Source organism: Oryctolagus cuniculus, chromosome 4 (assembly GCF_051225735.1).
Source record: "Oryctolagus cuniculus isolate XC-2025 breed Fujian yellow rabbit chromosome 4, ASM5122573v1, whole genome shotgun sequence".
In the NCBI taxonomy this organism is placed as follows: Eukaryota; Metazoa; Chordata; class Mammalia; order Lagomorpha; family Leporidae; genus Oryctolagus; species Oryctolagus cuniculus.
Genome location: NC_142870.1, coordinates 161,475,558 through 161,501,487, shown reverse-complemented (window position 1 = coordinate 161,501,487; position 25,930 = coordinate 161,475,558). Strand labels below are relative to the sequence as shown.

The window sequence follows — 25,930 nt, the reverse complement described above, 5'->3', positions numbered from 1 at the left end:
CCCGCCCGGGCTGGCAGGCGGGTGCCCTTGACCGCACCGACAAGCGCGACGACAAGCTTTATGAAAACAGTTCTACCTTGTACATTTATGCAGCCTGCACTCCGCCGCTTTTGAAATAGAACAAAACCAACCCAAACAAAAATGCCCCAGGCGACAGCGCTGGCCACAGAACTGGTGCCAGAAATCCGGGCAGGACGCTGCTAGCAAAGGAATGTCATCTTTTCAATATGGAACAAGGAACAAGGCGGCCATGGAGCAGGCCTGCCAGAACCCAGCTCTTCCCTTTCCCCTGGGACAATGCGAGCTTTGTCCAGGCAGGAGATGCACGCAGCCGCCGTCCCCTCCCTAGACTTTTCTCAGGGATGAGTTCTAGGGTCCACAGAACAAAATTCCCCCCATGTAGTCATCGCCTATCCATACGACACGTCTGGTCTTCTTTCCCAAACAGAAGGACACTGCATGACAATGAAATCTCAGTTCATAAAAATTTTCCAGTCCTGAAGAAACTACTCCAGCAGGGTGACATTGAGGAACAAAGAAACCTAGAAGGTTGTGTGTTTTTTACGACACGAGTGCTGGGTCATACTAGTACGATTCTGGTGCGTAAGAATATATCTTTGTAGTACAATCGGAGAGCAGAAAACAACAATTTCTTCTGGTTTTCCATGAAGAGGGCAGCAGCTGTTTTCCCAAGCTGAAGGAAGAACTGGCTCTGTAGGTTCTAATGAGAGACATATGTCAGTCTCCAACATTGTGCTCTCCAGAGGGACTTTCTGGGGTCACTCTGTCTACATGTGGTTTTTGCCTTGTGGCTGACACTGGAATCCAACCCCTGGTAAAGATTTAACGGCCCTAGGTGAGCCTTTCCCAGCCTTTCAAATGCCAAAACATACTAGCAGTATGGAGATGATTACAGTCACAAGCTGGGAATAGACAGTTCAATGGGTTTTCAGGAAAAACTAAGAACAGAAATGCATCTACGGAGGTTTCCACAGCAACCACTTCAGCAAAAGAATTAGATTCGGAATCAAGGTCACCCATAGTGGAGCCTGGTCTCATCAACTCTTAATTCCCTCATCCGTGAAACTGAGGGGTCAAAAATAGCCCATCCCACCTATTTCTCTAATGATTATGAGGATCAATTAAAAAAAAAAGCAAAACAGTGGGAAAGGGTCAGGGTTGTGGCACAGTGTATGAAGCCACCACCTATAACACCAGCATCCCATGTTGGAGCGCTGGTTCAGGTCCCAGCTGCTCTGCTTCTGATCCAGCTCTCTGCTAATGTGCCTGGGAAGGCAGCAGAAGATGGTCCAAGTGCTTGGGTCCCTGCCACCCACGTGTGAGACCCAGATACTGTTCCTGGCTCCAAGCTTCAGGCTGGTCCAGCCTTAGCCATTATGGGCATTTAGAGAGTGAACCAGCAGTTACAAGATCTTTCTCTCTCTCTCTCTCTCTCTCTGATGCTCTGCCTTTCAAATAAATATGCAAATCTTTCCCAAAAAGTGATTTTCATCTCAGGAAAGCTTTCTCTGATAAGAAATCACAGTTAGGGTTGCTTGGTTTGGTTGAGGTACTTGCAATATACTGTCACAATCAGTTTTAGATGCTAGTGCCTAGGAATTTTGGGAAAGTCAATTATTTTGCTTCCCACTCACCACTTGCTTCATATCAGAAATGAACTATTGATTTTTGATGATTTTTTTCTAATATAGGTTTTCTGGTTATTGTTCCTAACTGACTAAAGATTCACCGAACAGGGCCATGTGTTTGGTACAGTGGTTGAGACCCTGCTCAGGATGTCTGTAATCCACATCCGAGTTCCTGCTCCGTTCCCAGCTCTGCTTTCTGACTCCAGCTCCTTGCTAGGGTGCATCCTGGGTGCCAGCAGTGAGTGATCTAATAGTTGGGTCTCTGCCACCTGGGAGATCTGGGGGCGTTCATCTGGCCCAGCCCTAGCTGCTGTTGGCATCTGGAAAGCGAACAAATGGATGGGAGATTCTCTCTCCCTCTCTCTCTCTCTCTCTGCCTTTCAAACAAAAGAAATTTAGAAATAATTTCAAGGCCCAGCACTGTGGCACAGCGAGTAAAGCCATCACCTGCGATGTAGACATCCCATGTGGGTGTCAGTTCCTCTCCTGGCGGCTTCACTTCTGATCCCGCTCCCTGCTAGTGCACCTGGGAAGGCAGCAGAAGACGGCCCAAGTCCCTAGACCCCTGCACCCTCATGGGATACCCAGAAGGAGCTCCTGGCTCCTGGCTTCAGCTCAGTTGTTGCAGCCATTAGGGGAGTGAACCAGAGGATGGAACATCTCTGTCTCTCCTCTCTCTCTCTGTGACTCTTTCAAACAAATAAACAAATGTTTTTAAAATAATAATTTTAAAAAACTCATGGACAGACATGTGCGACTTCACTGGCAGGTGAGTCACTTTCAATTCAACAGGTAATTCATCAGTATTGGGAATTGTATTTCTCAAAGAGCAAAACCTTTACCAAAATTTGCATGCCTTTAGTTCAGTATCACAAAAACAACAAATGACAGTGTTCCAGGTATTTTCAAATAACAAGCTAAATCAACAGTTAAGAATTCCTCCTTTCAACCACTAAAAAATTCACAAACTACTTAAAAACACCAAATTAAACAAACTATTTTCGACTGTCCAGCAAGAAAAAAAAAAATACGGGGTTGTAGGCTAATTCGGGACTCACACACCACTTCCTGTTTATTTATAGAGCAGTAGGAAAAACAATGACAGAGTTTTCTTTTTCAACACAAAACGATTTCTCAATTCTGAATGCAATCTGCCACGGAAGGAGCGTATTTTCTCCTCTGCAGCAACTGTTACTAAGAAAAACTAGATTGGCATCTCGGGTCTCTTCCTGTCCCTGGACAGGGAGGCGGAGACTTTTTCTTTAGAACCAACAGCCCAGCCTGTCCTTGAGCCCATCACTGCAGTTGCTAGCAGCTCTCAGGAGTTTGGTCAGAGATAGGAGAAGGTAACTTTTGCAGTGAAAGGTTAACTCTGAGGTGGAAGGCTGAAATTACTCAGAAAATGAACTGGACTTTGACCACCAAACACCTAGTCCTTTAGATAAAATAGAAAAGCTCACATATTTACATAGGGCTTATCATGACAAACCCTATATAATCATATACAGTGTATGAAATTTTTATATGTAATTTATGAGGATGTTAATTACTATACAACGAGGTATGATTCATGATAGAAACACATATGCCCTGAAGCCCTACTATGCGTCTCCCTAGCATGGTGCTATGCTTTTGTTTTTGAGAGCCAGACAGAGAAAGCCCCCATCAGCCAGCAAATGCCCACAACAGCTAAGCACTGGGTCTCCCACCAGTGGCAGGCATCCATCTACCTCAGCCATCGCCTGCTGCCTCCCAGTGCACATCAGCAGGAAGCTGGAGTTGGGAGCAGAGCCAGGGCTCAAACCCAGGCACTGTGGCGTGGGATGTGGACCTCCCAAGCAGCGTCTTAACTGCTGTGCCAAATGCCCATTCCTGTCCCAGGCCTCGATCAAGAAGCCGTGACACCGGAGACGAGCTCTAGCCCTCCTGAGTATACAGCCTTAAGGAGAAGAAGGACTTAATAATGAGTTTCTTCTCAATTATTTTTTACTCATTCACTTGTGAGACAGAGAGAAGGAGAGGGAGCTCCCATTCACTGGTTCATTCCCCTGAAGACTTGCAATGGGAAGTCAGTCCAGATCTCCCATGTGGGTGGGAGGGATCCGATTACTTGTGCCATCACCCTTGCCCCCCGGGGTGCGCACTAGCAGGAAGCTGGAGTCAGAAACTTGAGCGAGGTGTCGAGCCCAGGCACTCTCACATGGGACATGGGTGAAATGACATTTAATGAAGCCTCTTAATGTCCTTAGGGCCGACAGCGCTTGCCTAGGGCTACACAGAGCACAGAACAGGCCCCGTGTAGCCCCAGGCTCCCTCGCAGGCTATTTCAATCAAGTCTCTTGGGCTTCCAGCCCCACCGGCACCCACGGCCTCTCCCTTTCCTCCTGTAGAAAATGCTGCCATGTCCATAACACGGTGTCTTCTCTAACGCCTTCACTGAACACTCAGGGGCTCCCAGGAGATGTCTCCTCTGCGCCCACCAACCCCTTCCCCGCAACCACCCCACACGTGGCACACGTGCTGTCTGTCTCCGTTTCAGGCCTCCACCTACTCACTCAGCAAATGATCTCCTTGCACCCTTTATTTGACAGCACTGTTCTACATACATCCTAGGCACTGGGCCACCCCATGGGGAGTGAAATACACAAAACCTTTTTTTTTTTTTAATCCAAAAACCAATCTCATGGAAGCTGCTTAAGTGTCTGATGACTGAGGAATAAACAAAGTCCCCACTCTTGGCTGGTGACTGCGACAGGATCAGCTCATTGGGTCCATGCGACAGGCCTAACTGGTATGACTCCAGGACTAGAATGATGGAAGTGAGGCAGGCTACTCGACTCCGCCTTGCCGATTCCAGCACTCAGCCCTGGCCCTGTGCTGGTTTCAGTCTTTAAAGTGCTACCTTGTTCTTGGAGCTCAATACTCCAGCACACCCCTAAATGAAAGCCACCATCAGGGTGAGGAAAGCCCCCCAAATTCTCCAAGTGATGCGTAATGTGCACGTGTTCTCATGCCAATTAGCAGGAAAATAAAAATATACCTTTAAGGACCTTGGTCAATAAAATTACTAGGCACATTTATCATATTTCATAGACGCTCTAAAATTAAGTGCAGACATCCATCTTCCCGATTGCAAAACTTTCTGTGACCGAGCATTCTGCTTGCTGTCTGCAGGACAGCCCAGCCCAGCCCAGCCCAATCACAGAGATGCGGGACGGAGGGGCTAGGGCAGTCTAAACTAGTAAAGGGAGCTTTAATGGAAGGCTACCAACACCACCTTCACAAGCATTTCCTCTGTGCCCCTGTGGGGAAGAGCGGCCACCAGGCCTGTGCAGACCAGGCCTGTGCCAAGGGCTCCTGCAGCATGGGCTGGGCAGTGGCTCTGAGACAAGAAGTTGCTTCCCTTCCATGGCAAGGCAGTGAGATCAAGGCCAAAGCAGTGTCTGGAACCCTGTCTGTGTGTGGGTCCAGTCTGATGGCTCCTTGTTGGGAAAGATGACCTTGGAAGAGCTTTTTCACTTTTTCTTGCAAAAATGGCATTGCCTTTATGAAATAAAATAGAACAGCGTGTCTTTTTAATTTTTATTTTGGGGGTTTTCTTAGAGACTGATTGATTGGTTAACTGATTGACACGAAAGGCAGAGTGACAGACAGACAGGAAGAGAGAGAGATTTTCCATAAACTGGTTCACTCCCCAAATGTCCCCGATAGCCAGGCTTGGGTGAGATCAAAGCCAGGAGCCCAGAACTACATCTGGGTCTCCCATGTAGGTGGCAGGGGCCCAGGTTTTGGGGTCATCATCTGCTGTTTTCCCAGGCACATTAGCAGGGAGCTGGATCAGAAGTGGTGTAGCTGGCACTCAAACCAGGGCTTGGGCCCCTGTACCCATGTGGGAGACCTGGAAGAAGCACCTGGCTCCTGGCGTCGGATCAGTGCAGCTCCAGCCGTTGCAGCCAACTGGGGAGTGAACCATCGGATGGAAGACCTCTCTCTGTCTCTCCCTCTCACTGTCTGTAACTCTACCTCTCAAATAAATAAAATCTTAAAAAAAAAAAAAAAAGGCAGGAAAAGCTAACTTACATTGCTATATAGGAATGCACTCCATGGAATGTATTGCTATATAAAAATACCCTCATAGGAGACAGCACTGTGATACAGTGGGTAAAGCTACCGCCTGCAGTGCTGGCATCCCATATGGGTGCTAATTTGAGTCTTGGCTGCTTTACATCCGATCCAGTTCTCTGCTCTGGCCTGGAAAAGCAATAGAGGATGTCCCAATTCCTTGGGCCCCTGCATCCCTGTGGGAGACCTGGAAGAAGCTCCTGGCTTTGGATGGGCTCAGCTCTGTCCATTGAGTCCATCTGGGGGAGTGAACCAGTGGATAGAAGACCTCTCTCTATCTCTGCCTCTGCCTCTCTGTAACTCTGCCTTTCAAATAAATAAATAAACCCTAAAAAAATACACTCACAGAATATATTCATTCTACAACCTCTCCAACATAAGAAAAATAGCTCAATTACAAGGAAATCAGCAATTTCTCCGAGTCTGGATGAAGAGAAAGTGGGAGGCGAGTGGGAATGAAGGTTGGAGGAATGACCGGACAAGAATGGCCTTGAAACTACCAAGCCACGGAGCCCTGGGCAAGCGGAGCTGCAGTTCCAGCCCTACTTCCCACCAAGACCAACAGGCTCACCACCTTGGACTTGAGCGCCTAGGGACACCAGCTTGTGAGCTTCAGAAACTGTGAAAAGGAACACATAACCCTATTGTGCGGCAGGGGCTAGGCAACAAAAGCCCAAGGGCCAAAGTTAGTGCACTGTTGCTTTTGTAATAAAGTTTTACTGGAACATAGAGATGCCCTTTCTTTTACAAATTGTCTCTGGCTCCTTAAAGGCTACACTGGCAGAGTTCCATAGATGTGGCAGACAGCATGTGACTCTCAAAGCCTGATCTTTGCAGAAACCAATCACCCACGCCTGTGGGTCATCTAGGAAGGCTGCATGGAGGGGTTGTCTTTTTTTTTCTTTTTAGAAAGGCACAGAGACAGAGAATGAGATACTCCACTTACTGGTTCACTTCCCCAAAGGCCTGCCATAGCCACGGCTGGGTCAGGCTGAATGCAGGAGCCAGGAACTCCATCCACATGTCCCATAGGGGTGGCAGGGAGTGAAGTCTGAGCTGCACCTGCTGCCTCCCAGGGTGCACATTTGCAGGAAGCTGAAATTGGAAATGGAGCCAGACATCCCGATAGGGAATGCAGGTGCCCCAAGGCAAATGCCCAGCCCTTAATGTGAGTCTTGAAGGAGATAGTGTTTATTTTGGCTTAAAGAAAGGGAGACCTGCCAAGTGAACATTACAAAAAGAGTACTAAGATTATAACTGATGCTACCTCATGCGTGCAGAAGTCATTATAACAATAACATGAATGATAACCAAGCATGTGTGTCATTTACCACGTGCCAGGTATTATTCCATGTTTCCTATGTAGTAGCTCATTTGTATCACAGTTCTGGGCTTCAAGAGCATGGTACCAGCCCTTGTAAGGGGCCCTGAGGATGACATAACATGGAGGATGACATAACAGTGGAAACACACATGTGGGAAGGAGAAATTACACCACAAGGCAGGAAGCCAGAGCAAGGCGGAGGGTTCAGGCTGGTTCTTTAAGAACAACTCACCAGGGTCTCACAAGAAATACCTTAACTCCTCCAATGGCAGTGATCACAGTGATCCAAACAACTCCCACGACACCCACTCTTTAAAGATTCTGCACCTGCTTTCAACATTGTCACACTCGGGACTCAATTCCCCCAACAGGAATGCTTAGGGGACACGTGCAAACCACATCCAGACCATAAAGTCAGCACGCTGGCGAGTAGCTTAGCTGAGACTCAAACAGAGTTTTCACTCTACACACCACCCTCTGTGAGAGCCACACAAATGGAGCCAAACCATATGGGCACTGTGGTGCAGTGGCTGGCGTCTTGGCTTGGGACACTGGTATCCCATATCAGTGCCTGGGATACAGTCCTGGACGCTCTGCTTCTGACCAGCTTCCACTAATGTACACAGAACGCAGATGGCTTGTGTACTTCAGTCCCTGCCTCCCACTTGGGAGAGCCCAACGGAGCTCCTAGTTCTTGGCTTCACCTTGGCTGTTGCAGGCATTTGGGGAGTGAACCAGTGCCATGTGAAAGCTCTTTCTCTTTATTTCTCTGTCACTCAGCCTTTCAAATAACTTTTTTTTTTAAAAAAAATAGAAAAGTAAGACATGATTTAGTCTAACATTGTGGATAAATTTTAGCTGGGAACAATGACACTGCTTCCCAACGATATTTTATATCCCTATTTTAATGTTGGTTTATTATTCTATGTGGTTAAACCTGCTTGGCTAACCACACCACACAACACACCACACCACATATTCATTTTAAATATTCTTTGTGCCCTGGAAAAAAAACTGCCATCACTTAGCTGGAAATCCCCTAACGAGGACATCCCTATGGTGGGTCCAGCAGCAGTGTTGCCATGGTGACCCTGAGTCACTGGACACACCTGTGAAATTCTGACCAGTACAGGACGACTGCAGAGGCTGAGGCTGTACCTGGCACTGGCAAAAAGCAAGTTTCTCCACACCCGATTTGCATTAACAAGGTCACTGGCGTTATGAGCAGTGTTAGCTACTTCCTGAAGTCAGAGGCTGGGTTCTGTGTGTCTCTACTTGAGAGAAGAGGCATCCGGCCTAGAACAACGACCTTCGGTGTCCAGGCAAAAGATAGACAGGGACCTGTGGTGCATCTGCTGGAAGCCCGAATGGTATCGCGCACGGGGCCCATGGTAAATATCCAATTAAATGTGGCAGAATTCCAGAGGGAAGTTGCTTCTTGATTCATTATCTCATTATCACAAGGGCGAGATTCCTAATCGGTAGTCTGCAAAAGGATGAACTTCGCACAGAGTAACAGAACATAAATTGTTACACCTTTTCCAGAGGGCATTTTAGTGAGTTGTATCAAAAGCCTTAAAAACATACACAGCCACTGACCTGGAAGCTCCATTTACACCAAATCAGAGGTATGCCCAGAGACTGTGCATTAAGGCATCACTTACAACAGGGAAACACCGGAAACACCCTAATTGTATAACAACGGGAGTAGTTAAATAAATTATGATAGAGCCATAAACCACTAAATCAATTGGATAACCATAAAAACTACACAGATGTTAAACTTTGGCCATGAAAGATGATTAAACTTAGAGAGCAGGCTAAAACCAGTTTGTAACATAAAATCCTCTATTTGAAAAAAAAAATAAAAATAAAAAAACACTACACACTAAACTCACAAACTGAGTTTTCATAGGAGTTCCCTCCCAGAGTAGAATCACAGTTGTTTTACTTTCTATTGTTTATTCAGTAAAATCTCCACTGTATTGCTAATTTTTTACATGACAAAATTATATTTTAAGTTATATTTCTTTTTTATTAAAAAAAAGATTTATTTATTTTATTTGAAAGGCAGAGTTACAAAGAGAAAGGGAGAGACAAAGAGAGAGAGATCTTCCATCTGCTGGTTCATCCCTCAAATGGCTGCAATGGCCTGAGCTGGGCCAGACCAAAGCCAGGAGCCAGGAGCTCCTGGGTTCAGGGACCACAAACACTTGAGCCATCTTTCACTGCTTTCCTAGGTGAATAAGCAGGGAGCCGGATCAGAAGTGGAGCAGCCGGGAATCAAACCAGCGCCCATACGGCATGCTGGCATCGCACACAGCAGCTTAACCTGCTGTTACGCACAGTGCTGTCCCCAACAGTTGTATTTCTTTTCCTTTGGCTGTTGCCCTGTTTTCTCGTGTTTTTCAGTACTGTGAATGTTGTCATTCTATTTCCCCAGTAAGCCAAAATGCAGACCAAATCTGTTTCAACAAGCAGGAGGAAGGGCAGCCCACGTGTTCATGGGTCTGCACGCAATATAAAAATTATCAAACTTGATGACTGGCTGGTGGCCTCATTTGACCCTCCCGGGCTTATGTGCTCTGTTAAAAAGATGCAGTGTCCTATGACGGTGAACCACTGAACTGAGTTTGTCAAGGTTACGCTTCATGGTACAGGCTTTGTTTTTGTTGGGGTTTTTCCTAAAAAGAGTCAGAATTCCAAATTACAAAAAGAGGTCAGAGAATTAGCTGACTACGAGCTGATTAAAACAGTTTGTACTGTCCAGATTGGAAAACAGCTTAATGTGCAGGTCCTTAGTATCAGCCAGGAGAGCAGACACACTGGGTGATCCCTCTCCCCAGGACATCACAGAAGCAGGTACGCTGAGTTACAGCATACCCAGATTTTTGGACATGAGATGATTCAAAGTGTTTAGAAAAAAAATGAGTTCTCTTTTCATGTAACTTTCAAAGGGGCATTAGAAAATGATGTATTTATGAATTGCACATCAAATAGACTAAATGCACTGGTATTCTGGTGAAGCCTTCTCAGATTTCAGGATGTGTTTCAGTAGGTTCAACTAAGGGTTACCAATAACGAAGCAGTAATGTTATGCACAAATGTTTCACTTTTTAACCAGCTGTGAACTGGGTGCTCACAGCCCTTCCTGATCACCGTATTAGAAGCCTCTGGAGGAAAAGGGTACTCCCTTAAAATAAGCAACACGGTCCCAGAAGCAGAGAGGAGCCGAAGCAGACCTTGGCCTGAACATTAATGTGTACATTTATTGTAAGGCTTTGCAAAGAAGGAAAGCCCACGTCATTACTGGGAGGGGCTGCTTATGCATTTGTTCAGCCTCACTCTTTGAGCACCCACTGACGGCAGACTGTGTGCGAGGAGCTGTGCCATAGAATGTAAGCCCCACCCACTTTGTGTGTGTGTGTGCGCAGCCAATCAGACACGGGATGTGGGAGCCGGAATGTAAAAAGGACCCCCATTTCCTGAGGACCTGGAAGCTCCTCCCAAAAAGCAGCTGAGTTTAGGTTCCTCGTGACTCCGTCTACACAGACCTGCTGTGGACGGCAGAGTGTGGCCCGAGTGACGGCAGGCTGCTCCTGAGCCCAGGCCTCGTGTGCTTCTGTTCTCTCCTGGAGCCCTGTCTCTTTGAACAAGCCTGGGCAGGCATGGTGGGCAGGGGGCCATGCCCCCTGACATCCTGAACAGCAGAGTCAAGAGGCTGCCCGAGTCGACCGTAGCCACACCAGATACGGAGGGAACATGGCTAGGACCCGAGGAACCACGCAGACGGCACCTGTCTGGAATCACAGACCCACAGGATCGGGAAGCTGAATAATGAGCTGCAGCCTTGGGGCAGGCATTGGGACACAGCACCTGCATCCCCTCGCACAGTTCCAGCTGGAGTCCCACCTGCTGTGCTTCGGATCCAGCTCCCTGCAAATGTACCTGGGAAGCAGCAGGAGATGGCCCGAGTGCTTGGAACCCTGCCACTCATCTTCGAGGCCTGGATGGAGTTCTCAGCTCCTGGACTTGACCTGGCTCAGCCCCAGCTGTTGGGGCATTTGGAAGGTGAACCAGTGGATGGAAGATCTCTCTACCTGGGTCTCCCCCTCTCTCTGTCACTCTGCCTTTCAAATAAGTCAATAAATAAATCTTTTTTAAAGTTTTGGTGCAAAAAAATTTGAAATCCATGTGTAGTTTTTTCAGAATGCACACGGATACACATTTCCATGAATTTCTTGAAACCTCCCCATATTTCCCCCTGGGATAAACCAAATGCAACACACCCTGGAGCCCCTGTAATGCTACTGTAGCACGTTAACACTCAAAAGTGCATCTCGTAGTTGAGATATAGAAACAACAACACTGAACAGACCGCAGAGAGAACTTCAAGAAGTTGTGTATCTAGGGCAGGGCATGCTCAAGACTGCCACAGCTCCTTTGAGAAATTTTTCATGGATGAGTTGAATCTGCCTATGAAGTCATTCTTTGTCTCTTTTCTCTGTTTAAAAAAACTAAGAGGCTCTTACACTCAATTAAGCCTGTTGGACTTGGTAACAATTGTCTCTCTTGATTCAGAGCAGCCATTTACTCCCTGACACATGTTCAGCCTCCAGTGCTCCGCGGGCAGGCACTTTCAGTCCACCCACCCTGAATTTATGACACGCAGCCAGTAGCAAGTCCTTGCAGGCTGAAAATCACACTGTAATCCAAAGGCCACAGGGCTGAGCAAACAGGCAGGAGAGAAATCCCAATTTCAACCTCGGGCTCCCTGCAAGTTGATTCAGGGGCCTGTCAATCATATTTAAAAATAAAATCAAACCACAAAGACACCGGACAGTGAGTTGTGATGAGAAGTAAGATGATACTTTTCGGGACAGTCTTCCCTCAGGAGAACAGCTGTTGCGGGAGGGATGGGGATTCTAATGACCCAACGTCATGGGCAGAAGTTTCTGAATTTTAAACCGGACAGGTGTAAGGGAGCCAGGAAAACCACCAAAGACAACCCAAGCTACCACACTGACAGCCAAAAATCAGAGGCGGGGTCGCCTGCAGGGGGCGCGCGCGCGCGGACGCACACTCACACGCGGCACGCGCGCGCAGGTACTCACCTTGCAGCCCTCGCAGGCGCTGACCCCATAGTGGTACCCCGATGATTTGTCCTGGCAGACGAAGCAGGGCTTGTACACGCGAGGGGGAGGCAGTGGAGACGGGGGGCTCGGGACGAGTTCCTCAGAGCTGGTGCTCTGGGTTTCGATGGCTACGAGAAAACACAACGAGAGCTTTGGTTCATTTCTTGTTTTCACCCGTGAGTTCGCGTGTCCCCACTGCACGCGGGGATCAGCCCAAACGGCGGTGGCGACCCCGCCTCGGGTGAGGCAGGCAGCGGTTTATGCACCAATCTCGGGGCCCCTGTCCCTGGAAGGCGCTGACTTTAATCGCCATTTCACCCTGGGGAGAAACAGACACTCAGAGGAGGCGGCCCAACACCAAAACGGCAGTGGCTGAGCCAAGACTCCAAGTCACGGCTTCAGAGTACAGAGTTCAGGTGTTTGCCATGCATCTGCCTCCCCTAACCTCTGACCCCGAGGCCCGCAGGTGACTCGTGTGACCAAAAGTCACTTTTTGTAGGAAAACTGAAGAAAATGCCCAGCCCAGTCATTCATCAAGTATATGGAAAGGGCCTCTAACACGTGGCCATAATGGATCTCCATCAATAACACTGCTGGGAAGACCTTTGCTACTCAAAGACTGCTCCTTGGACCGGCAGCAACACCGTCACCCAGGAGCTCATTAGAGTGCACAAGCCCACGGAACCAAAACCTGCATTCACAAAAATCCCCAGGTGACCGAGCGTGCACCTGCTTGAGAAGCAGGATGTCACGCACAAGGATGGCACAGAGTGCTGCAGCTCACGGGTAAGTCCCACAGGTCTTCATGCTAGTTAGAAATACGTGATGCCCTTTTCATTACATAACCACCACGCAGCCACAGGAAATGGGAATTCATGGAACGGAAGACGCAAGTATTCGCCTACCCTTACTCTCTAAGGTTATAGTTAAAGTCAGAGCAAGAATTGGCTCTCCTCTTACCACAAAGAAATACGATGCAAAAATAGAAGGGAATGATGGAAAGTCGTCAGTGTTCTAGAATCTTCCATTCTTCAAATCACTTTATTACACACAGTATATTTCCAACAGTATAAAATGTATAGTTGTTCACCACTTACAGGAATAGATTCGATTTTTCTTTCAAAGATTTGAAAAGCAGAGTGACAAAGAGAGGGAAAAGAATCAGAGAAAGATCTTCCATCTACTGGTTCAATCCTCAAAGGGTCACCATGGCTGAGGCTGGGCCAGGCCAAAGCCAGGAGCAAGGAACTCCGGCCAGGCCTCCCATGTGGGCGCAGGGATCAAAGCACTTGATCCATCTTGTGGTGCTTCCCCAGGCAGATTAGCAGGGAGCTGGGTGGGAGACAGCACAGCCAGCACTGAGCTGGCACTCAAAGGGGCTACTGGCGACACAGGTTAATTTGCAGTCCCTGTCTCATATTTTACTTTCCCACAAACCTTACCTACTGTCCAAATTTAGAAAATTTATTGGCGTATAATTTTATATTCCATATGTGCCACTCCTCCCCACATGTACTCTGAATTTGGGTTCATAAGACTGAGAAAGCTCCAGTGAATACTCTCATGTCTGGACACATAGCCAATAATCAATATTTATTAAATATGAATGTTTTCCTTTTTCTTCCTCATCTCTAGCACCAAGTGCGCCTCTAAGCAGTTGAATGATAAAATTAGAAATCAAATAGCTCTCTTACACTCATTTGCTTCCTTAAAAAAAGTAATTAATTAGGCCCTTGGAAGAGAGTCAACTATAATTATAGTATTTTCATAATTCGGAGGAATCTTGGAGTGAATTCATTAGAGAAGTACAGGTTCTAGGAGATAAATCTATTGCAGTCTTCTGTGGTTAGATCCGAGGTATTCAGAATGAAGACATCAATCGTGGTGCATGTTTCTTCCGGCAAATAGGAAGCCCTTGTTCGAGGTCTCCTGGCACAGGGATGGCCAGGGCCCTGCGGCAGCGCTGGCATCTAGGATGCCCCCAAGTCTGACCCAGCCCTCAAGCTGTAAGCACAAACGCGCGCCTTGCACTGAGCTAATCCAGAAAAACACTGCTGTTAAAATCACAAAACAATAGGACGCTCTTTGTCAAAATCTAACACGCACAATCACCCCCAATTCTTTCATGCAGAGAACTCCGATGTGATGGTCTTGGCATAGATCCTATCAGGCTTCTTTTTTATGCATATGAATGCTGTTCCATTGTTTGCTTCCTACGGTAGAATTACATTGAGATTGTTTGGGACTCTGTGTAGCTTATGATGTCATGAATTTATTTCCTTGTCAGTAGGTATTTTTCTCACAGAACATTCCACTGTGATGGACATCTCCGTAGCTAACCTCACCAGGTTTCTATTTCCTTAGGGAAAACTCTCAGAAGTGGAATTATTAGTTCAAAAGGTATGTTATTTTCAAGATTTATTTTAGCTTTTAATCCATGTTGATAAACTGACTCTTTTAGCAAGGCTGTGTCAATTTACAGTCCTAATATCAACATAACTGAGTCGTGCCCTCTAGGCCTCCTAAATCTTTAGGTTTGATTTGTGAACTTCTGCTTCCACCTGTGTGTCTCACCCTTGGTGGCAAAGCCACAGTGGCACCTGCAGGGCCAATCCCGTACTGGGCTCTTGGCAGGAGCCAGGTGGGGGTGGGGGTGAGTTTTAAGGCTCTACTCACTTGGGTAGAATATAGCTCACTGGACTTGTCCAGGAAAGTTGTAAATAGAAGTCTGCTAGAGCTGAATTCAGCTGTCAGAGCTATGTCCTGAATTTCAAAAGTGGGTGGCCATTTCCATAAATACGCCACTTCACAGGGAGACGCTGAAGGGAGTCCAGCGTTTCACCCTCGGAACAGAAGCAGCCGAACTGTGCCGCCTGGACACCCCAAATCCCAAAACATTTCACAAAGGCCGAGAAAAGTCTCTCTCCGTGGCTGAAAGTCATTTCTTTTTTTTTTTTTTTTATTTTTTTTTTTTATTATTTTTTGACAGGCAGAGTGGACAGTGAGAGAGAGAGACAGAGAGAAAGGTCTTCCTTTGCCGTTGGTTCACCCTCCAATGGCCGCCGCGGCTGGCGCGCTGCGGCCGGCGCACCGCGCTGATCCGATGGCAGGAGCCAGGAGCCAGGTGCTTTTCCTGGTCTCCCATGGGGTGCAGGGCCCAAGCACCTGGGCCATCCTCCACTGCACTCCCTGGCCACAGCAGAGGGCTGGCCTGGAAGAGGGGCAACCGGGACAGAATCCGGCGCCCCGACCGGGACTAGAACCCGGTGTGCCGGCGCCGCTAGGCGGAGGATTAGCCTAGTGAGCCGTGGCGCCGGCCCTGAAAGTCATTTCTAACAAGGGAAGGAGTCAAAAGGGTTTTTGCTATCCTGTCTTTCCCAACAAAATGGATGCAACTGGAAACCATTACGCTTAGTGAAATAAGCCAGTCCCCCAAAGATGAACATCCTATGTTTTCCCTGATTTGTGGTAACTAATCTACAGAGTACAAAACAATGCACTATATATGAGCAAAATTGACATTCTGAGCTTTGATTAGTGTTTACAGCCCTCGTCCATACTCTTGAGAAACCATGGTTTTTCTACTTACGACTTGTTGAATTCTGTATTTAGCGGAGGGTTAAGCTTGTGATTATAAAATAAACTGAAAGTATGTCGTTGTGAAAATTAAAAGAAAGATTAGAAAGGAAGTAGGAGGGACGGTGGGAGTGTGGGTGGGAGGGAGGACATGGTGGGCAGTACCACTGTGCTCTTAAATGTGTACATATGAAATCCATGAAATGTTTCCCCTTATATAAATAAAATTTAAAAGAATGATACACTAAGACGAAGGCTTTTCCTGAACAGTTGCCCTGAATGAAAATGCTGTTGTGTAAGCGATCAATACTGAGAGCAGCAGACTTCTGTTAGAACTCTGGTTTCACAGCACAGCCATGAACTTGCCCATATTAGCCCACTGGCTGCTCAGGCCACGCATGTGTTCAATCATTGATTTCACTGAGTGACTACTACCTGCCAGGCATCGTTACACTCTATGGAACATGCACAGTATGATCCCTTACTCTCACCAGCTTGGCCTGATAGACAACAAACCAGTAATTAATATGTGAAACCGAGGTTTTCAAACTTGGCTGCTCATTACTCTCACCTGGGGAGCTTTTAACCCTCCTAATGCCCGAGCTGTCTCCTAGGCCCATTGCCCTAGAGTGTCTGGGGGAGGGAGCCAGGAAGCCCTGTTTTAAAAATACTCCCAAGTGAATCCAAATAAAAGCAGTTTGGGAACCAGACTGTAATGACAGAGGTTTTATCAGCTCAGGAAAAAATCAAGACAGGCATCCTAGACGAGGTGAATGAGCTGTGTTTGAAGGATAGGTCTTTCTATTGTGTTTGTAGTTTAAATCCTACAAATGAGTAAATATATCCCAAACAGACATTGAAAAGTCTCATATATGAGAAGAAATAATCATCTTCAGAAAAAATTTCCCAGTGACAGTCAAGAACTAAATATTTGACTGTATACTCTCCAATACTACCCTCAAAATTAACAGTCCAAAAAGGCCAAAAAAAGCAAACAAAGTCTCAGTGGCATGGTCAGGTCACAGAAGCCGGCCTCAGGCCAACTTGTCAAGCCTAGATTCAGAATTACAACCAGAATACGGCATCAATAGAAAAGATTTCCTCTTTGGTAATGTAGCAAAAACATACTTTGGCAAAATTCACTAGAGCTTCTTGTGTCTAGGACAGGAGGAGGGAGTGGGGCGGGGCCGGGGGGTCTGTGAGGAAGACACGGAGAGACCAAATGGCTCCAAAGGTTGAGGCTGAGGCTGGGCCAGGCCAAGGCCAGGAGCCTAGAATTCCTCTGGGTAACCCATGTAGGTGCAAGGACCTAAACACTTGGGCCACCTTGCACTATTTTCCCAGGCACAGAGCCGGGAGCTGGATCAGAAGCAGAGCAGCCAGGACTCCTATGGGATGCAGGCAACACAGGCAGGGGCTTAACCCCTTGTGCCACAACGCGGGCCCCTCCTCTTCCCTTCTTGTCCCCACCTCCCATAAAGACAGTGGGAAAGAAGGGAGGGAGACAGCCCACCTTGGCTGCCCTTCCACTGGTCATTTTTGGTATTCAAGGTAGAGACAGAACTGGACCAGAGATCCGTTTGCTGTCATCCTGCTGAAATCAATAATCTATTAGTCCTTTTAAATTAGACTAAGATTCATCAAATGCCCTTGAGAGGCCCCAAATATTTTGGTCCATACCCCAGACAAGTACAATCAGCCTACGAAATGATAAAATTTTTTGCCTGGAAACTCTGCCAGCTCAGCAGACAATGTGTTCTGTATTAGCTCATTCAGCGATCTCACGCAGGCCAAAAATGCAGTTCTGAGACTTCCGGGGGCGGGGGGAGGGGAGGCTGGTGTCATTCAATAAAACAATGGCACTCCAGCCATCCTGATGTGATTTCAGTGTGGGGAAGCGGCCTTTGAGGAATAACTCAGATCTGCTTTTTGTCTCCTGCCTTTCTTTGCTTGCTTGCTTGGCCAGCGTGGTGACTGCATTCCCTACATGCAGTATGCAAACTACTCAGCAGATGGACTGCTGGGCAGGGAATGGCCAAGTCCCAGCAACTTGTGCTCCCAGGGTGAGACGGATGCTTGGCTCCGCGGGTCCCTGCCCAGAGCATGGTCAGCACCAGGATTGCTGAAAAGGCTTTTCTGGGCGGTGCGCGCACGCACACACACACACACACGTGCGCCCACACACACACACACAGGGCAGTGAGCTGTAAGGAAAACGACAGTGAAGCAAACTGTATCCATGCAGGCTTGCACACAGATGACTGTCCCCAAGGAAGACAAAGCTAGACTCCCCCTCCTCCCAGTACAGCTAGTGATGGGCCCTGGCTCCCTTTGGATGGCTCTTCTTCCAGAATGCTTGTGAGTGATTTTCAGGCTCCCCAGGGAGAAGGACCATTCAGACTCCCCCGTCCACGTACCCCATGAATTGATAAAATTCTAGAAAAATGAAATTCTAAAAAAACAAAAACAAAAACCACACACACAGGGAATAAAGGAGAAACAAAGAGGGAACGAGCTTTAAAAAAAATTAGAAAACTCAACTAGATTTCAGACATAAACTTCCTGTGTGCGACTGCTGGAACATTATTCTAAACACGTGCTCTGCATGCGTGTGCTTTCACATCAAACACTGGCAACACGTCGTGGAGGAGCCAGTGCCAGGCCAGTGCCAGGCCAGTGCCAGGCCAGTGCCAGGCCAGACAGCATTTTGAGAAGCGGGGCTCAGAAAGGACATCATATTGACAGGTTGTTTGCAGACACAAGAAAAATGAAGACCGGGTTTGAGATGGGACAAAAAGCCAAACACCAGCGCCCACCCCCTCCAACACACGCCACCTTTTTCAGCACTGCCACAACTCTGACGGCTCATTCAGGCCCCAAATAAAAGAAGAAACAAACCACACACACACACACACACACTCACACACACACACAGTTAATTCTATTGCCTGTGAAGAGGCTTGGCACTTGGAACCTCACTCACCTGAGAAAACACCGTATAAATGTCCTTGTTGTTACAACACACCTGAGTGTCATTTAAACACACAGAAAGGCCCCAACAATAGCTCCCTTCACAATTCCTCACATGCTTGGCATTTTTCTAAAGGTTAGATTAAGTAGCAGATAACATTTTTGAGAATGCTCAGTATACATTTTTTTTCCTGCTAATTTACGGCTGGCTAACCCATGTTGACAGATTTCAGGATTTTATGTTGCGCCTGATTAAAGGCAGGCATTATGAAAGTCCTGCCTTCTTACTCGAACCTTCCATGATTCAGACAGTATTTTAATGCACTCTCCGGGCAGCTGAGCCTTAAAAAGAAAAGGAATTGTAAAGCGAAAGGCATTTCCTGCATGGCCCCAAGGGGATTTTCAGCCCAGAGTTCCAGGGTCCCCGTGGGCAGGAGTAATTTCAGCTAATTAAAGGAGAATGCAAAGTGTGGCGTTTGGTCAAAACCTTCGCTTGGGCTTCGTTTTCGTTGGCACCGGAGAGAGCCGATCTGGATTTTCCCCCCTGTTTTCTGCGGGTTCACGGCAGGACTGCAAAGCCCACAGCTCACATACATTAGGGAGAAAGTCAAAGGAAACGCTAAAGTTCAACTCCAGTACAAGTAATTAGAACCAGATCCGCCGCGGCTGGCTGCGCGCATGCGCGCGCGCGTGGAGACATTTTATTAAAGTGTAATTTACACGCCTCCCACGGTCCAGAGGCCTCGGTACCGCGGCCTCTTCGTGAGGGGGTGGTCTGCTTTGAATCCTTTTTTCAGAAGCGGCTTGTTTCCAACCCACGTGGGGTTTGCCCGTCTGGGAATCGCATTCTGAAATTAGGTAATGGCCAAACAAGAAAAAAAAAAAAAACCTGCTTTGAAATCGGGCTCACCTCACGCTGCCGCTGGCTCTGTGATTAGGAAGCGGCTCCAAGGTTTGGGGCAGGCGAGCGAAGGAAAACATCCCGGCCGGGCTCTGGCAGCCCTGACTCAGTAACCTGCCCGTGACCCTGACGGAGTGTGTGTTTGCCCGGGTCAGCCGGGATCCTGGCCGAGGGCTGGAGCCGGGTTATGAGAATCCCTGCTATTCTGACCACACAGGCAACAGGTGCTGGACACAGGCGGGAGGGGGCGACCCCAGGAGGGGCAGCGGGGAAGTCTTTGATTTTCCAGCCCTGATCGCAGGGGCATCACTGGGGAACGTTATAAAAATCAGAGTCAGAATGGGCACCCTAGCAGAACCCCCTGGCCATTGCTATAGGCACGTGTTGGAGACGCTGTGACAACACGCAAAGGTCGCCTCCCGCAACCCCAAACGTTTCTGCTGAGTCAGTTTGGCACAGGGAGCTCTGTCGGCCTCCCTCTTCCCTTCGCACAAGTCCTCGGTAAACACTCTGCCTTGTTAAGGACTTACTGCATTAAGATCTTCAGGCTCCGTGTGCTTTTAGGCTCACCTAAGAGCACTCTTCGTTTTCTCCCACGCCGTGTGGCTTCTGGTTGGTAGTGGGTTCCCAGCTGCCCGGGAAGAGCCTGGGCTTGTTCTTGGGCCCCTGCTAAGTGCCTAATGCCTGTTAACTCCTTGGGGAGGAGAAGGAGCAGTAACCACACCTTAGATTTAGGGGATTTAAAAACAATGCTTTCAACAATGAGATTTAAATGGCTTAATATCTATGACTACTTTTTCTCAAAAACTCAACAGCTTTTTTTTTTCTTTTAAGGATTTATTTGTAATTTATTTATTTGTAAGGGAGATCACCAGGGAGACAGACAGAGCTTCAGTCTGCTGGCTCACTCCTCAAATGACCACAACAGCCAGGTATGGACCAGGCACTCCCTTTGGGTCTCCTATATGGATAGCAGGGACCCAAGTACTTAGGCTGTCTTCTGCTGCCTTCCCAGGCGCATTAGCTTGAAGCTGGATCAGAAGCCAAATAGCCAAATAGTTCAGATATGGGGTGCTAGTGTTGCAAACAGCGCCCTAACTGCCACACCACAGCACCAGCACCCCCCACTCCACCCCAGCTTTTAAGCTTCTTATTCTCCATCTCATGTACTACCTAGGCTAGAAAGGTCCCTGGTTTGGTGTGGTCAGGCTCACACAAATTTGAGAACCACGGGACTCTGTGACCCTCTGATTATGATTTTTCCAAACACTGATCTGATTCAATATACGGTCACATCAACAAGACAGTGTGGGCCTTACCAAGAGTGAGGCTCTGCACCTGCGCATCGCGCTGTGTTGTAGCTGCACCTCTCTGGGCTCGCGGCCAGCAGGAGCCATTACTCCTGAGACCGACTTGTATCATGGGATGTGCTGTCATACTTTCAGAAGGGGCCATGACACGTTCCGCACCCACATTTCATTTTTATAATGGCCACTCTTGCTTTGAGGAACATATTCAAAAATTATCTCATAGGTTGTTTTGTGTGACATTTTAAACAGATGATGCTTTATATCATTATTTTCTAGGACACACTAAGCTAGCTCATGACAGGGTTCAAATAAATTCTCTCTCAAAATCACTTAACGGGCCGACACATCTAACTGCTTGTTAATGATCTGAACCGCGAGGCGTCAGAGAGGGAACTGCATTGAGGGAGTAAATGCTGGAGCACGTCTCAGGAGTCAAACACAGATGACGCTAACGGCATCGCAATAGTAAGGTCCCCTGGAAGAGTTTATCTCAACAGCAGACGGTTCCATTGCTTTTCCCACTTCGAATCAGGACAGCCATATTTTTATAAAACAATGGTTGCACTAAAACATGGCATTCTTTTTTACCTATTCCGATTTCCTGTATGAACAGTGGATTAAAGCAGTAGGGTTAAGATGGATATCATTTCAGATGCAGTCTTTGCTGGTGTACTGTCAACATATCTGAAAATCAGGTTGCTACCGGCCTTGCAGAAAAGCAATGAAAAGATACTTCTTCTAAATCTTAAATAAAGATGGTAATGAACTTAGGTGTTGTCACCTGTCCTGCGGACAGCTCAGAGCTGAGAAATTCTGTGTTACTGACTACATCAAAATTTAGCCAAACCCCTCTTTCTGAACAAAACAATGTTCTGCTCGCCTGGTGCACAGTTTTCTCTTGGATTTTTTTTTTTAAACCAGTATACACCATGATCGCGGTCTCAAAATAACCCTGAAACTAACTTAATTCTTACCGGTGGGTTTTCTTTGTTATTAACAAAAAAGAAACAGCACGAGCCTGTATAAAACAGTGTGGAGGGGGTCATGACAAGTTCATGGGCTCTGCTGCCAGGTGGACCTGAACTCGAATCTGTCTTCTGCCACTTACTAATTTAACATCCATAGAGTTTTTGATACTTCTCGGAGCTCGGGTGTTTCCTTCCTAAAAATGTAGAGGCTCCTAAAATTCCTGTTGGCAAAAGGGAGGCCACGTTTGCAGCTTGCCTGGCATACAAGTGCTCAATCAACACTAAGGAACTCCCCGGCCCAACCCCGCCGCCCACCCTGTAAACACAGTCCCCTTCCACCTTTCTGAATCTAGGGCCGAGGTCCTTAACCAACACTGACTTTTCCCACTCGAGGGGGCTTTTACAGTATCTGGAGCCATCTGGGGTTCTCCTAACTGGGGGCTGCTTCGGGCACATAATAGAGGCCAGGGGTGCTGCAGCATGTCTCACAGTGCACAGGACAGCTCCCTCCCTGCCCAAGAATAACCTGGCCCAGCTCACAAATGGCGCTCAGGCTAAAAAGCCCTGGTCCAGGGCAAGGACAGTACTCAGGAGGGGATGCTTTGACCAAGCAGTGGGGACCACATAGACAGCTCTGGGGAGGTGGAGGCTGCCCAGTCCTGAAAGGCCGAATCCAAGGGCTCCGATCCGGTTCTGCCTCATACAGGAGCCACTGACCCTGATCCATAGTTTCCTGATCTGAAAAGCAAGGAAGACAGCACACTTCCTACATTGCAGGGTTTACCTTTTGTCAACTACAGGAAGTATGACATCCTAGTAAGTTACCGCCTAATGCTTTATGATGAGGCTGTCTGGGGGAAGGCAGTGCAGCCCGTATCTTAAGGATGCGAGTTAACACAGGGTCTCTCAGTATGCTCAGGGGCTGGCTGCCGGACTCCCCACACAAACCAGAACTGATGGGTGCTGCGGTTCCTGATATGACATGGCCTCATATCGGCATGAAATCTACACACATCTTCCCATAGACTTCAGTCACCTCTCCATTACTTAGCTTACCTCATCCGATGTATATGTGAGTAGACAACTATACTGTATTGTTCAGGAAAAATGACAAGAAAAGAGTTCTGTATATGTTCAGTATAGATGCAATTTGGGGGGGGTATTCTCAATCCAAAGTTGGTTGAATCCTTGGGTGTGAAACATGCATATATGAAAGATCGACTGTATCATCCCCACAGGAAATGCAGACACATCCAGAGTCTTATCAGACAATCACATTGCCACAATACCAAGAGCTACCATTTATGAAGCCTGCACTACGGACTGCTCACTCCTCCCTAATTCTGTACTAAACATTTTGCATATACTTGTATTAATTTACTCAATTTCCCTTAGTGATGTTATCAAATAGGTTTTTTTTTTTTTTTAATTTGACAGGTACAGTTATATATAGTGAGAGAGAGAGAGACAGAGAGAAAGGTCTTCCTTCTGTTAGTTCACTCCCCAAATGGCCTCCATGGCCGGCACTGTGCCAATCCGAAGCCAGGAGCCAGGTGCTTCTTCCTGGTTTCCCATGCGGGTGCAGGGGCCCAAGCAGTTGGGCCATCCTCCACTGCCTTCCCGGGCCACAGCAGAGAGCTGGACTGGAAGAGGAGCAACCGGGACTAGAACCCGGCGCCCATATGTGATGCTGGCACCGCAGGCGGAGGGTTAACCAAGTGAGCCACGGTGCCGGCCCTCAAATAGCTAGTTTTAATCTTTTTCTTACTGGCAAGAAATCAGAGGCACAAGGTGTTCAGGTGACTTGCTCATACAGCAGGTGAATGATGAGGTGGATTTGAACGTAAGTGGTCATGGATCCAAGAGAATGGGTCTGACTTGGGTGATGAGAGAAGACTAGCATCTCTCGTACGACTGCCCAGAACTTTCACAGGCAACTGGCCCTGACAGCAGTTTTTAGAGCATACAGAGTATGGCCAAGTCACACACACACACACACACACGCTCACACACACACACACACGCGCGCGCTCACACACATACTCATAGTTGTGCCAGCATAAGGACTAAAAGCAAAACCAAAAAAATGGAAAAGAAAGCAGCTAAGGAGACAAATCATGCCCTTTTGTCTTTCCAGGCAGAGCAATAAAGTAGGAAAGTCCCCCCAGAAGCTGACACAGGAATTACAAGGCACAAACACATGCACCGCCCACTCTTGCCAAGCAACCAGCAGCCAGCAGGGAGAGTGGCGGCAGTGGGTCCAAAGTTCCAAAGGCCTTTGGCGCTGGTCCAGGGCTGTGTGGCTGAGCGCTGTCAGGAGCCTGCACAGTCTCTAGCTTCGGGCCTCTGCTGGGGGAGGGGGAGCATAGGAGGGGACTCGGGCCTCCCACCCCTAAACTGGCTCTCACTCCCTCACCTGAAGACCACATGCACTCATTGAACCAAAATCCATTTGGTACAAGACTGAAACCAACATGCAGAATTCTGAACTTGTGCCCTTCTGACATCGTCTACAGAACTGGAGCGCCCTAAAGGAGGGGCTGGACTCTCCTCCCAACAGGACAAGGATGGGCGGGAGGAGGGACTGACAGGGGAAGGACAGGGACCAGCCTTCCAGCAGGCTCATGTGAAAATCCTGCTGCTAATGGGCTGAGCACGACGGCTCAGTTCGAACAGATGCACTCAGCGACACTTCCACAAAGATCTTCCATTGGCTGTATAGACTCACTCAGATCATGGAGATGCTACGACACTGCTGCTTAATTTGTCTTTCATACCTTTCTTGATATAAGAAGGTTGAAAGTTTCAAAATGTTTTAGTTTTATTTTCTAATAACCTTATTAAGGAAAACTTGATAATTCAATTTTTTAACCAAACTTCTAAGGCTAAGACTTTTTTTAGGGGGGGATGGGGAGGGACAGTCCCTACTTAACTCCTCTGAGCTTCAATTTCGGCTTGTATAAAATGACAGCGCACTGCTCGCTGGGTCACTGAGCGGGACACAGTACATCACTTGGCACAGAGCCAGCCACGGCACGTTACACAAGCACAGTCATTGCTATCAGTGTGCGACGCCTGCATTAGTGAATGGCAGCGCCATTCCCCTGGCCGGCTTTCTTTGCGTTAGTCTCACTTCTTGACTTGCTGATGTTCACTTCCATTTTCCCTCTCAAAATAGTTTTCCTCCTGAGAGATTCTCCCCATGCCAGTGAGAGTAAAGCAACTTTGGTCAGCATTTCCGCCTCTCTCTCTGTCAACTGTCCCTTCAGTCCCAGGCCCACAGGCACTCGCTCCCAGCTCTGCCACAGCCTTCTCCTCCTAGGTTTTCCTGGCCAATGCCAGGCCACGCTGTCTGCCAGCCCCAGAAACAGCCACCTTCCCAGCGTAACCTCTCATTTGAGAGCCATCTATGGCTGCTCAAAACCCAAAGTCTCAAACCTTTGGCTGGCCCGGTGTGGGAGGGAATAGCCAGACAGGATGCTAAGTGTGTATTTGAGCACACACCCTGTGATAAAGTCTAGATTATAAAGAAGTCAGAAGAGAGGTGGGCATTTGGCGTAGCAGTCAGGACGCTGCTTGGGACGCCCATGTCCCATAGCCAAGTGCCTGGGTGTGAGTCCCAGCTCCATTGCTGATTCCAGCTTCCTGCTACGGTGCATCCTGGGGGGCAGCCGTGATGGCTCAAGTACTTGGGTCTCTGATCCTCGTGTGGGAGCCAAGGATGGAGTTCCCAGCTCCTGGCTTTAACCTGGCCTGGCTCCAGGTGGTCTAAGGATTTGGGTAATGACAGTAATGATGAAGAGGGTAATTCTCTCTTCATCTGTTTCTGTCTGCCTTTCAAATTAAAAGAATAAGAATAAAGGAGTTGGAAGACACTATTTCTTACCCATACAGACTACTGAAAAATGCAGGACAGCAAACATGGCCAAGCTAGAGGAGGCATGTGATGCGTGGCCGAGGCTGCTGTGACCGGCC

General features: G+C 47.8%; 1 protein-coding gene across 5 annotated transcripts in view; it reads right to left on the bottom strand.

The window, feature by feature from the left end:
* Positions 1 to 25,930, bottom strand: part of RARB (retinoic acid receptor beta) — a 794,145-nt gene that overhangs the window by 133,269 nt on the left and 634,946 nt on the right. For all 5 annotated transcript variants that reach the window (XM_089332320.1, XM_089332321.1, XM_017346749.4 and 2 more), the window contains one exon: positions 12,210 to 12,358. In XM_089332320.1, coding sequence (XP_089188446.1) covers positions 12,210 to 12,358 — 149 coding nt within the window. The remainder of the gene's footprint in view (positions 1 to 12,209; positions 12,359 to 25,930) is intronic.